The sequence below is a fragment of the Vicia villosa genome, linkage group LG7 (assembly GCF_029867415.1).
Source record: "Vicia villosa cultivar HV-30 ecotype Madison, WI linkage group LG7, Vvil1.0, whole genome shotgun sequence".
In the NCBI taxonomy this organism is placed as follows: domain Eukaryota; kingdom Viridiplantae; phylum Streptophyta; class Magnoliopsida; order Fabales; family Fabaceae; genus Vicia; species Vicia villosa.
Window position 1 is genome coordinate 78,156,372 of NC_081186.1, and position 14,513 is coordinate 78,170,884.

The 14,513-nt window shown below is 33.6% G+C and overlaps 1 protein-coding gene across 1 annotated transcript; it reads right to left on the reverse strand.

Annotated features, from left to right (window-relative positions):
* Positions 1-3,181: 3,181 nt before the first annotated feature.
* On the reverse strand, positions 3,182-11,832 carry LOC131619418 (uncharacterized). Its single transcript, XM_058890515.1, has 5 exons — positions 11,649-11,832; positions 11,423-11,543; positions 4,116-4,171; positions 3,387-3,502; positions 3,182-3,229 (listed from the first exon to the last, which is right to left on the reverse strand). The coding sequence occupies exons 1-5, from the start codon at positions 11,830-11,832 to the stop codon at positions 3,182-3,184; spliced, it is 525 nt and encodes a 174-aa protein (XP_058746498.1).
* Positions 11,833-14,513: the final 2,681 nt, after the last annotated feature.

Consider the following 14,513-nt stretch of genomic DNA (forward strand, 5'->3'; position numbering starts at 1 on the left):
CCACTAAACCAAAGACTCCTCAAACAGTAAAATACCCATGCGAGCAGTGTGCTCATGAAATATCTTGGATGGAAGATCTTTTGTAAGGGGATTTGCTATCATGAAGCTTGGCCCCCAAGTGTTCTATGGAAATCTGTCCACTTTGTACCCTTTCCTTAACAACTAGAAACTTGATGTCAATATGTTTTAACTTGGTCGAGCTCCTATTATTGTTGGAATATGTGAAGGCTGATTTATTGTCATAGTATATTTTAAGTGGCCTTTCAATTCCTTCCATAATTCGCAATTCAAAGACATGATTCCTTATTCCATGTGCAAATCCATGATTGTGGCTTGATCACTAATTAGGAAGTCATTCAAGCGTCGCATTTCACTCTCCCATTGTAGGATCTGATTCTTCAACATTTCATAATTTTCCCTCAAGTGGTGTTCACGTGCTCCGAGGATTTCCAAATCCCGACGTGTCTTCCTTCAATCAACATGATTTCCTTGAGATGATCTTTCAACTTCCTCTCTAAGGCAAAACTCATGTGATAAGTTCTTGAGACTCTTTAAGAAAATATGTGAGTTCTTGAATTCGATCCTCGAGCCCCTCTCTCACTTCTTTCTTCTCTTTTAGAGTGTGTTCCTAAATATTTATCCAATCATGGTTCCCCTTCTGACATTCCCTTAATTGTTGATGAAGAGAGTCCAAATCAAAGTCATCTTCTATTATGCAATCTTTCACTCGCTTCCTCTTGTCTCTTTTCATTTTAACCATATCTTATTTTTCTTTGAGTTGATCCTCATTTTGGTTAAGGTTGAATTTTACTCATTCCTTTCAATAGTGACCAAGGTTGTCAGAATCGAGTTTTTACATTGACTCGTTTTACCTAGGTAAAATCGAAACGTAAAATCATAGAGTTTACCTCATATTAAAATTATATTAAATTTGTATATACGACATATGTATACTTATATAATATTATAAATGCATTAATTATTTAAAATTTTAACTTAATTATAAAGTAAAAATATACTATATAATCATAATAAAGTGTAATCTTCACGAACTTGTATCAAACTACATAAATTTTCCACCAAATCATAAAATGTAACATCTAAAAAGATTATAAAAAAATAATAGTTTCATAAGTTTTTCGAGTTCAAAAAAACAAATATTTTCATCTTCATCTTCAACTTAATCAAAAGTTCAATGCTTCTACAACATCATCTTGATTGGAGCATTCATATTCGACTTGATTAAATCTATCTCCAAATGTTAAAGATTCTTCAATATGATAACCAAGATATGAATGTGAATAAAATAAAAAATCCATAGGAAAAATTTTATGGACCAAAAATATAAAATTTGATTTATAAATTTTGACTAAAAAGTAAAATCAGGTCAAAGAGTAAAATCCAATGATTTTACACGATTTCACTGATTTCAGGACGATTTAAATCACGTAAAATCGTTGCGGGATACGATTTTACCTAAAAAGGTTTTTACCTGCGATTTTACACGAAATGCTAACCTAGAAACGTGAAATCTATAGATTTTAGGTTTTAAATCGAGATTTTAACAACCTTGATAGTGACTATATTGATATTTAATTGTAACCCTTGATTCTCCTTTTCGAGCCTCAAGATGATTTCCTTGAGCTCATTACCTTCCTCTACGGGGACATCAGTTGGCTCAGCGTTCTTGGTTGGTAAGATCTCTAATAAAGGGTAGCTTGACCTGAAGAACTCTCTCTCTCTCTCTCTCTCTCTCTCTCTCTCTCTCTCTATATCTATCTATCTATCTATCTATCTATCTATCTCCCTCTTACCCACTACCTATAGGGCTCTCTAGTGACAAAGTTCTTTTTTCCAAGCTCATTCTTCTCTTTTTTGTGGATTCTTTTCCAAGCTCATTCTTCTCTTTTCTACTCCAGGCTCTTCTTATCTTCTTTGCCAACCTTTGATTTTCAGACCCTTCATTTATGACGAAACCCTCCAATAACCTGTCCTCAGGTTTGTCTATCATTGAGTATCCGAGTTTTTGAAGATCAAGAATCTGGCTATATCTAATGCAACCTCAGGACCCCATGAGCGGTACATAGGAAAATTCCCTATAGCTAAATATAATCTCAATCCCATCATAGTCACAAGAGTACTATGTGATATCACATTTGGTATAAGACGTTATCCGTTGAGGCCACTTGAGTTTATTCTGATTCTTGGCAAAAGTTTCTTTTTTAGATAGTGTTGCACCCCAAAATTTGCCCATCTAATTTTACTTTTAACTGGCTTATTACTTTTAGAATCATTTGCTTATAATAGGTCATTTATGCATATATCATGCATTCATTCAACAAGGCATTTTGGTTCAAAAGGATTAACGGTCAAGAAGAGCTAGGGTTTTACCTATTTAGGGTTTCCATGACTATGGGGACTAGCTTCAATTGAGAACCCCATTATCTTGGATCAAGGCTTATGTCCTAATCAAATCTGAATATGACCATGGTGTGAATTATCTCAACAGTAGGGATCATTTGGTTCCGTTCATCAATGGAGGATTAGTCATGTTCATACCAGTGTGATAAGTCATGGTTTTGGGATTTTATTTAAAGGATTTGAACATGGAGTAGGTATCATAAGTAGCATTGATCATTGTTGGGATCGAATAATGGAAGAATATTGGGTGACATCTCAAGCGTCATTTCAAGGGGGGTTCAAGATACATTAACAAGAACTTTGACTTATTGGTCATAGTCAACCTTGGAAAGTTGACTCTTTTACTAAAATTCATCTTTTTACGACCGATGATGTTACATTTTAAAGGCAAACCATACAAATACCATTATCAAATTTAATCATACTTTCTAGACCTGATTGAGTTATATCACATGGTGAGAGGCATCAAATGCCATTTCAACTCTCATTACATAACCAACTGTAATGTGTTTCCATACATTAGACAGTGCACCGCATTACAATACATACAGGGTTTCATATAATTAAAAGAAAAATACATTCTACCATCTATCCTATCCTATATGTTGTTCTTCATTTTTCTCTTGCATTTTTAGTTTATATCTTGAGCTTGACTCTAAATTTATTTCTAAGTCGATCCGCTTCCGAGTTCTTCGTGACTATTCCTTCAAAGTTCTTTTCGTGACCCTGCTGCACCATATATCCAGAGTCTGCATACCATTCATTCATACCAAAAAGCAGCCCTGCAAACCTCCACAAAAACCATGCCCTGCATTCATACATACATGAAACACAATCAAATCAAAACAGCCCCTGCTCATTCAATACACAAGGCTAAACCAAAATAATTTTACAACAACACCAAACAATCTTACACAAGGCCAAAAATACACCAAACAATAGTTTAAATTATTACACATTCATACCCAAGACTCTATATTCCTCTCAACCCAAACCAAAGCCTGCCATATGCAATTACCATAACTAATCCCATTAACTGTTTTCTTAACTTCCAATTTATCCAGTTCATAAATGACTTTTTCTAACCAACCAATCAGTTACAAACAACAGTAACTAACTTCTAAACACAACTAACAGTTATACCTAACCCATTTCTAACCACCTAAACTAACTTTCCTAATAGTTTGTTACAAATCCAACTACTTTTCCTAACTGTCACTGACCTAGTACTAGCATAACAGATTAACAGAAGTTATAACCTGCCCTAACAACTAACTGAATAACATATTCTTAACCATCTTCCAACTATCCTAACAGATCTATAACCAACTTCCAACAGCAGTTCTAACTACCGATAACAGAATTGTAATTAAAAAAAGGGGAAGAGTTAACTGAAATCAAGAGTTGAACTAACCTGCAGTTCTATATAACAGAGGCTCACTCTCTCGATCCAAGTACCAGAGAGAATCACCACTTCACATTTGATCCATTCTCCCCCATCTTTCTCTCATCTTCACCATTTTTCAATCATTTTCTTCACATTCATCCTTCACTTCTCTCTCTACACCATTCTCCCACTTCACCATTCACAATCTCTTTTCATCATCTTCTTCACCTCTTCTCAATCATCATCACCATTTCCCACTCACCATTCCCCCTCTCCATTGACCTTTATGACACTTTCATTCAATCACCACAATCATCTTTAACCTCTCCCTCTTTGAACTCTTCATCTGTCTCCATCTCAATTCTATAGAAAAAGAAATAAAAACTTCAATTAACCAAGAAAACTTCAATCATCAGAAAATATCAATTCTTCACCATCTTCAACCTCACTTAGCCATCATCTTTATCACTTTCTAGCTTGTAGTTCGTTCATTCGCGATCTTCATACCAGGTAACCCCTTTGAACTTCCTCTTTACGCCATTTTCTTCTACTTTTCTTTATGACGCAATAAAGAACGAGCATTTCCGGTTCATAACCCTAATGTATTGAACTCTACTTCACCACCTTTATCTTATAATCGGATTGCAAGGGTTTTAGGGTTTGCTCTCCGTTGAGTTAGCCTTAGGGAAGACAACACTAGAGGAATTCGAGAGCGAGAGAGTAAGAGGATTCGGAGAAGATATCGACGTTGTTTCGTTGGTGAGGAAAAGATGAGAGTGAACGAAAGACGAGGGTCTCGATGAAGCTGAAACATCACAATACAAACCCTAGTTCCCAATTCCATTTTTCCTTTTTTTTTTAATTCTATTAATCATTTGTTTTTGTTTTATTTTAATTTTGAATAAGTAAAATCTAATGGATCAATAAGCAATCTTGGGCCTGAAACTACGCTATACATCCCCTCTGGCCCATTGTCATGTTTTGGCAACAAAAATCTTTACAAGGAAGACAATCTATTATGGGCCAGGTCATGACTAAGCCCACACACTCCTTTTTTCACCATACAAAATTCTGACATACAAAAACTGTCTTGGGCCTAAACTACTATTCGTACACCCCCACTGGCCCAAGTTCCTTTTGACATACCAAAAATCTGAACAACAAAAATAGTTTGTTGGGCCAACACCTTTGGGCCCATCGTTTTGCTAATCACACCATTTGATTCAATGTGCACCCCCTGACCTTTTTTAATTAATGAATTTAGGTTTTTCTTAGATTTATTTTCATATCTTCTTAGGTAACAAAAATACTAATTTTCCTCCTTTTATTTTTAGACTTTAATATGATTTTTGACATATAAAAATATACACAAAAATATTAGTTTTTAGGTTAATCATTTTAATTTCTTTTGTTCAAATTAGAATTCCTTTTGACACATAAAATCATAAAAAATAAATAGTCCTTAATTCAATTTTGTACTATATTTTGCATCTTTATTTTCATGTTTAGATGCTATGTTTCAAGCCTTTTTTAATTCAATTTTTGTACTAATATTGTATCATGTTTACATTGATTTTTACCTATAATTTTGATCTCATTTGTACGTTCCCTTTAGTTCTTAGGACCTATAATATTCACATAACCTTTAGGTTAGTCTTTTCTCTCAAAAATCCTATAATTTTAGGTAGAATCTTAATTTGACAATTTAGGACTTAGACACTTCTCTTAGTTCATATAAGACTAGATTCCCTTATTTTCCCTTTTCAACTTTAAAACATTTAATAAAGGACGACGCGAATCATGCTACTACTTCTTTTTATAATGGGAAAGAAATGATTGGGGCGTAGGCCCCAGTGTATTTATTTTCTACTTAGTGGGAGAAATGATTGAGGTGTAGGCCTCAATGTATTTCTTAACCGTTATTTAGAGAAATGATTGAGGTGTATGCCTTGGTGTATGCCTTGGTGTATTTCTCTAAACACTTAAACTTTTGGGGTATGATTCAAGTCACAAATAAATTCCCTTTAAAAGACACCTAACCAAAAACACTTAAAACATCTAATAAATGTTCAAATTAAAACAAAGTAATGAAGTGGTGCGAAGCCTAGTAGTGGGTTTTGTTCATCATGGAATTACACCTAAAAAATACAAACCAATTTTCTCTCTTCTCTCTTGCCTCCGAGGCATTCTTTCTCTTGCCCCTAGGGCTTTCTTTCCCATTAATCGGACATGTTGCTTCCTTTCGATCACAGACAGGTAACGCATAAGACTCCACTCAACGAGCTGTTGTTCTAATGCTAGATTGTGAATGTAACTTCGTCCACTAAGAAACACAAAAAAAACAAAAACTATTGAGCCGAACTACGGCACTCTGATTCCCGAAAAGGATACGTATGCATTAGGTCGTTGGGCCTAAGCGAGCACAACTATTTATAAACCTTATTTCCCCGTGTTTCCTTTTTTTTGCATGAATTCCCTTAGCATTAAGATTTAGATTTATAGTAAACACCCTTGCGTAACCGACTGCTTACCCGATCTTTGGTCGCAAGAGCTTTTATTATCCTTTTTTTTATTCCAGGTTTTTTGATATTCCTTTCCCTCGATGGGATAAATATATTAGTGGCGACTCTGTTGTTCTATTTTTGCGAGCGTGCGACAGATAAATGAGTTAAAAACCAATTATAAAGTAGGGGAGTGAAACATAGAATCATCCCTAATTTCTTATCATGTCTAAAATGGAGGTAATAATAGACATTAACAAGGTAGGAACCGATGTCTGGGACAAGAAAATACCAATAGCGGTCATATGAACGAAATATTCTATATTAAGAAATAAGAGGATCCCATAGATGAGAAGAGTTAGGACAACGTTGAAAGCTTTCTGATTTTCTATTTTGGCAAATGTCGAAACTCTCTATTCTAAGTATTTTTTTTAGAAACCTAGAGTATTTCCTTTAGTTTCAAGGCTAGGAGAAGCATCATTGTTTTCCATGTATGTAATATTGGCTATCATCTAATAACATGGAAGTTACCATAAATTAGTGAAGGAGCATTGATCCTTCACATAAAGGCCTATCATATATTGATAAGTGCCAAAGTGCAGTTATTTTTGTATATAGTTACAACACTTATCGTCTCTTTTTCCTCAACTTGAGCGTGAATGCATACATTTTTGTTATATTTATACATATTAGGTATTATTCTATTTTTCGATTCATTTATGTACCGTTTAATAGTTTTCTATTCATTTTGTAGGTACTGATGAATATTTGGAGCATGAGCAATAAAGTGTCAAACACACCGCTTCAAACGCACGATTTTGAGCAATTCATCAACAAATAAGGCTCAAAACAAATATGAGAAAAAATATAAATTTTGTATATATTAAGTCATTTTTAGATAGAATATTTAATAGGCTTTCCAACGCTTCGAATCGGGCACAAATCAGAGTTACTGCTCTCAAGTTATGGCAAAAATAATATTGCTGATTTTTTTCATGATAGCACAGAGCGCCTTCTGAGTGCGCAAAGCGCTTCCTGCAACTTTGAAATTCAATAAATAGGGAAAATATGATTTTTTTAGGTATGGGTTGGGTATTTTTGAGTCCCAACACCATGACAACCATTTTTTTAATAGAGAGGGCTTGAAAACAACAATGGAGCTTTCATTTTGATGATCCAGAATCGAATTGCTCATCAATCGGAGTTGACAACCCGGGAGATTTGTGATTCTTCTTCTCTTATCTCTATGTATTCTTTATTTTTTGGTTTTTTTTGTAATTTTACTCTAAACCTATGTATATTTGTTACTCTATTATTGTATAAAGTTTGCTTTACAAATCTTTGTGGTGTTTCTTTGTTTTTTTTGCTTAATTGCTTTCGATTTGTGATGTCATACACATATATCTCATGAATCTTGATTAGGGAGATATCTGTTAGCTTTAGATTCTAGAGATAGATTTGGGGTTAACATCTATATAATATCAGAGTTTAATGTCTCAGTGTTATTCGACCGGTTGAGACTTTGTCGAAAGAGCACTATGGTTGAACCCTCGTCGGTGTTGGAGAATTGGACATTCATGTGAGGTATATTTTTGTGATTATGATGAGTATTGTAAGTTAAATGCATCTGAGTGATATGTTTAAATTTTTGACGAGTAGTTTACATTCGTGCCGGATTAGTTTCTCCACTCGAAAGTGCATTTATTTTCTGTTTATAATTTACTTTTTTGAACTTTACTTTAAAACTCATTTAACCTAAACTCAAGAACTAAGAATGCGTAGAACGACAATTCTTTCCAACCAATCCCTATGGAGATGATAAATTACCAAAATAATATTTCCAAATATTTTGTTGCTTTCCTTCTACTGCTTCAACAAAATGGCGTAGTTGTCGAGAATCAGTGTTTCTATTGGATCGCATTGTGATAGTTTCTTTGTGTTTGAGTTTTGTAGATGTCATATGTATTGATACTTGTATACTTGTGTATAGTTATACATACTTCAATTTTGTTTGGTGAGCTGACTAAACAAGTTGAACTCGGGTTAGCTCTTTAGATACAAATCTTCCCTTTTCAACTTGTTTATTCATTTTCCTCATTCCATTTTGTAAAAATAGCATTTCGAGGAGGAAGTTACTACCCTGACACAATAAATGCGTCGATATGATGATATAAAACAAGCGCTTGTTGGGAGGTACCCAAACTTTGGTAAATTTTGTTGAGTTATGTAAATGAGATATGTAAAAGTTAAGTGGAGTTTCATCAAAGTTGCTGCTTGCTGGACTGGTTTTTCTAGTTCTGGTGTGGCTTGCTTAGCGTGCGCTGCTGTGCAGAGCCAATGAGTTCTTTTCATTTTTCCACTTGCCTCTCCTTTTTCCCACTTCCACCAAGGCTTTATAGTATAGTAATTAATAGTAATATTTTTAATTCTTTTTGTTTTTGTTTGGACTCAAATTTTGGCCCGATCACTTGAAGTCGCATTTGGTGATTCTCTGAGTTTGATTTTTTCAACATGCCAAGTGTGCGGTAATGATATTATTCAAATTTGATACACGCCAGGTACTCGTTTATCGCTTTGTATAGCATAGCATATTTATGAAACTTATCATTTGTATAATTATCATGCCATTCATTCTTTGTGCACTACTTGCTTTTTGATTGAATAACTTTAGTTCCCTTTTTATCCATAAATGTGAGGAAGCTTTCCATTGTTCACATATGTTGGAAGCCACAATTCTTGTTTTAACTAGATTTTATTATGCTTAATATTTTATTTGTGTTGATTGTATGAATGCATGAAAAGGATCAAGTAAATTTTTGTTTCATTTTGAGCACAACTATCGTGACCAAATAGTCAATTCACCTTGTGAGTGTTGATCATTTGTATCCCTTTTGAGCATTTTGCCAATGTCCATAATGTTTTGCTAAATACTTGTCTATGAGTGTTTGGTTCTCCTTTTTGTATGGATGTTGATTCTTTATTTTCTTGAACCCTCAACCTTGATTTTTGGTTTGAATTTTTACCTTGCCTTATAAATTATGGAGTATTCACACTTTGATATTGGTCGAATTCAAGTTGGATACATAAATTGTTGCTACTTATTTGGTTGTTGCTATGAGGTTGAAAAATAAAAAATGTGAAAAACAAAGAAGAGAAAAATAAAAAAAAAAAAGAGAAAAATAATTGAAAAAGAAAAAGAAAAAAGAGTATGGAATAATTGTGCAAATAAGTAGTATGTTTTGGTTGGACAACTTGAGATAAAGAAGAAGTTTGATTGAAATTTTGTTGCTTGAAACTTTGTGGATTGAAGACTCCCTTAGGTTTAAGCAAGTTTTTGTTTCGACTAACTTTAGGAATTATCCTTTGTTTGTTAACCAATCTACATTACAATCTTGAAAAACCCTTGTGATTCTTGATTTTCTATTTTTAATATGATTTTTGGATGAATACATAATTTAGTCTTTTGTTTGCTGCAAAATTGTTGGATGAGTGTCAAAGTCCCTCACCTTTGTGTATTTTTCATCTATTGATGAATTTTGCTAGGTGTGATTCATGATGTGAGCTTGTATTATTTTAGAATGATTAACATGATTTTTGCTAGGTGTGATTCATGATGTGAGCTATGTTGTCATTGTAGGATTGTGATAAGTATTTATCTTGTTGTGCGTTTTTGTTTGAACCGTACATTTGTCTTTCGTTTTAAAAACTTGTTGATTCACAATTTTTTAGTTTATTACTTTTGATTATTTGATTTATTTGACCTTTGTTTGAGGACAAACAAGTTTTTTTAGGGATAGTTTTATAAGTGCTAAAGTGTAGTTATTTTTGTATATAGTTTTGCGGCACTTATGGTCTCTTTTTCCTCAACTTGTGCGTGAATACACACGTTTTCGTTATGTTTGTACATATTAGGTATTCTTCGAGTTTTTTATTCATTTATGTACCGTTTAATATTTTTCTATTTATTTGTGGGTATTGATCCATATTTGGAGCATGAGCAATAAAGTGTCGATCACACCGCTTCAAATGCACGATTTTGAGCAATTCATCAATGAATAAGGCTCAAAAAAAATATGATAAAAATCATCAATTTTGTATATATTAAGTCATTTTTAGATAGGAAATTTAATATGCTTTCCAACACTTTGAACCGGGCGCAAATAGGAGTTACGGTTCTCGAGTTATGGAAAAAATATTAGTACTGATTTTTTCATGACAACATAGACCGCACGAAGCGCCTTCTGAGTGCGTGAAGCGTGCCCTGCGACTTTGGAATTCAATAATAGGGGAAATGTGATTATTTTTTAGACATGGGTTGGTTATTTTTGAGTCCCAACACCATCACAACCATTTTTTAATAGAGAGGGCATGAAAACAACAATGGGGCTTTCATTTTGATGATCCAGAGTCGGATTGCTCATCAATCAGAGTTGACAAACCGAGAGATTTGTGATTCTTCTTCTATTATCTCTATGTATTCTCTATTTGTTGGGTTTGTTTGTAAGTTTACTCTAACCCTTTGTATATTTGTTACTCTTTTGTTGTATAAAGTTTACTTTATAAATCTTTGTCGGTGTTTCATTGATCTTTTTGCTTAAATGCTTTAGATTTGCGTCGTTATAGGCATATAGATCATGATTCCAGATTAGGGGGATTTCTTTTAGCTTTAGATTCTAAAGATAGGTTTGGCGTTAACATCCATATAATCTTGGAGTTTAATGCCTCTGTGTTATTCGACCGGTTGAGACATTGTATAAAGAAAAATATGGTTGAACATCCTCAGCAGGTTAGGAAACACCAATGTCATTACGAGCTACATCTAACTCAAGAGCATTCGTTTTCTAAATTTTAGGTTCCCGCGGCTTTGGAACATAAGAGCTTTTTGGGGTTCTTAGCATTCTGCAATTGTGTACCACATGATCCATTTTTCTGTAAAGACTGCAGAACTTGGGTAAGTTTTCATATTCCATATCTGAAAAAATGCATAGCCTTCTCTTTCAACCAAGACATTATGATTCAAAGTAAGCGCCAAGTCCATATCTATCAAAACTCGAATGAATTGCCCAAAGGTACGGTCCACCATAGACTTAGATGTTGCAGCATCCACACAAACCGGTGTACCAATGTGGCTAGAAATAGTAAATATCTGCGGCCTCTAGTATTCCTGTGACAACCCATAGAATTTAACTCACACTTGAGTAGAAATGTTGTTTTGTACTGATGAATTGAAATCCCTGGTCAAAGCAAACAACTTTAAAGAACTTGGATTTAAGCTGATAGATCCCAATCCTTGCGCATATCTTCTGTACCTGAGAAAGTAAATTCATATTATCCTTTACTCAATGACTGAACACCCCAGTTCTTCACTTCTGGCCAAATAAGAGCATGCTTTTTCCTGAGCGTAGCCACAACAAGTGGCGCAGTTCCCTTTGGCCACAAAACTCTCCCATAAAGATTGTTCTTACATTCATCGATTCCTGCTTCACATTCTTCCTCCGGTATGGTGATATAAGGGCGATCCATTTTGATAATGGGTTGAGGGAGCTGCGATATGGGAATATTACAAACCCCTTTCAAATCTTAAGCGAAATACTTTCCAGACTGAGGTTTCAGAGTGGTCGAAGGAGAAAGAGAAGGAGTTTTAATTGAATTAGTATTGAGGATTGATTTGGTTTCTGGAAACAAATAATCGAGATCCATGGCGGAATCTGAGAATCAAATGAAAAGGGGGTTAGGGTTCACTGTTTCAACAAATATGGTAAAATCATCCTTATATAAAATCACTCCTTTAGCACCCCTCTCTTTCAATCAACAGGCCATAGATTCAAGTCCCATTCGTTTTGGCCTTAAAGTGTAGTAAGAAACATTAAAACTTAACCAGAGAAAAATTGGAGAAAGTTATCAGTCATCTCATATTAATTTGATTTTTCCTTATAGCATTTCAATTTTTTTATAGCACTAACTTTGACTCTTTTCTTTTTGGGATTAAACAACTCAAAAAAAAATTTATTCCTATTGATAAGTGTGGACTGTAATCAATATATACAAGCTTTGTATTTTATTTTAGGTAATTTCTTTATCCACTTCCTTGCCTTCTTGGCAATCCCTAGCAAAATTCCATAAATTCCCCTATAATTTGGAGATGCATCTCTGAAGACGTAAAAAAGGGTTATTTCGAAGTTGTATCTCCGAAATCAATTATTTAAATAAAAGGTGTTTTACGGAGATGCATCTCCGAAAACAACAAAAAATAATTTCGAAGATGCATCTCCAAAGATACCTGCATTTTTCTGTTAATTCAAAACAGTCTCCCCCTCTTTTGATTCTACCTAAAACACAAATTTTTCAACACAACACCTATTTCTTCCAACTACTACACAAACATAATTTTCTCTACAACTCATTCCAACTATTAATAAGCATTCAAAATCTCATTCAACATCAACTCCAATCATCAACAAATTGTAAGTTCTCTTATTTTGATTTCTAGGTTGTTTATGTTATTAGGGCATTTATAAATTAGCAAAATGTTATAGGGTTAAGTTATTGTATGTCAACGAGTGTGTTTAGAAAGGAAAAAAAATGGATTTTGAAGCATTTAGGGCAAGAAGTGGGTTTCTGGATAAATGGAGTCTCGTAGACCTCTGACCAGTTTCGGAAATGCACTTCCAAAATGTAGTCTGAATTATTATTTTTTTTATTTTCTTAATTGTTTCGTCGTCTTACCGGTTTCAAATTTTTCAGGAAAATTTCAAGAAACCAGGCACGACTTATATAGGGTAGGGAGAACCAGACGACACTGGTTCCCCGTGAGGATGAGGAGGAGATGGGAGTTGAAGGGGAGGAGATACTCGATGTTCACCCTGAGCACGACGAGGATGCATGCACAAGAGGAGGACTACCTGGGAGGGACTACAGATACATCTGTGTTGGTTTACTACCATAAACACGCTGCTCGACGTGTTTGGGAGGGAGAGGTAGTTTTTTTAATTACATTTTATAATTTAACCGATTTTTATTTAAGTTTTTATTCCACTTTTTCCTAACGGTCTTACTAACAATATTTTTTATTTTTGTTTTTGTTGTGACACGAACGGGCGACCATAAAATTCGTGAACCATGCGCGGAAAATATTTGATCTGTTTAAATATTTGATAACTAAAAAAAAAGTCGGTAAATCAAAATTAAGAATAAAGAAATTTATTTTCTTCTAGCATTCTCAAAAGCATTTCGATTTTTTATAGCACTAACTTTGACTCTTTTTTTTTGGGATTACACAACTAAAAAAAATAAAAAAAAATATTTCCATTGATAAGTCTAGACAGTAGTCAATATTTACAAGCTTTGTATTTTATTTTAGACAATTTCTTTATCCACATCTTTGCTTTCTTGGCAATCCCTAGAGAAATTCAATAAATGCCCCTATAATTCAGAGATGCATCTTTGAAGACGTAAAAAAGGGTTATTTCGAAGTTGCATCTCCGAAATCAATATTTTTTTTATATAAAATATGTGTTTTCGAAAATGCATCTTCGAAAACATCATAAAAATTATTTTGAAGAAGCATCTCCGACGATAACTGCATTTTTCTGTTAATTCAAAACAGCCTCCCCCTCTTTTCATTCTACCTAAAACACAAATATTTCAACACAACACCCATTTCTTCCAACTACTACACAAATATAATTTGCTCTACAACTTATTCCAACTATTGACAAGAATTCAAAGTCTCATTCACCATCAACTCCAATCATCAACAAATTGTAAGTTCTTTTATTTTGAACTCTAGGTTGTTTATGTTGATGATTGTTTATGGTGAATTCTAGGTTGTTTATGTTGATGATTGTAATTTATATATATATATATATATATATATTACACTTTTTTATTTCTTCTTTCAATTTTAATATCAAATAGTACATTAAATTTAATCCATTTCTCATATATATTTTAAATCTTTTTTTACAATCAAACATCGAAAAAATTGAAATAACTAGATTTTAAAAAATAATTACAAAAAAAACAACATTTTAAAAATATTTACTTAAGTAACTAAGTTTGGAGGTTCCCTACACATAGGAGCCACCCTCATGGTGTAACGCCCTTTTACACTCTAAGATATTCTTTTCGGGTAAATAATAAATATTGAATCACAAATCAACAACAAGAGTGTCACATCTTCATATAAAAATATTATAATAAAG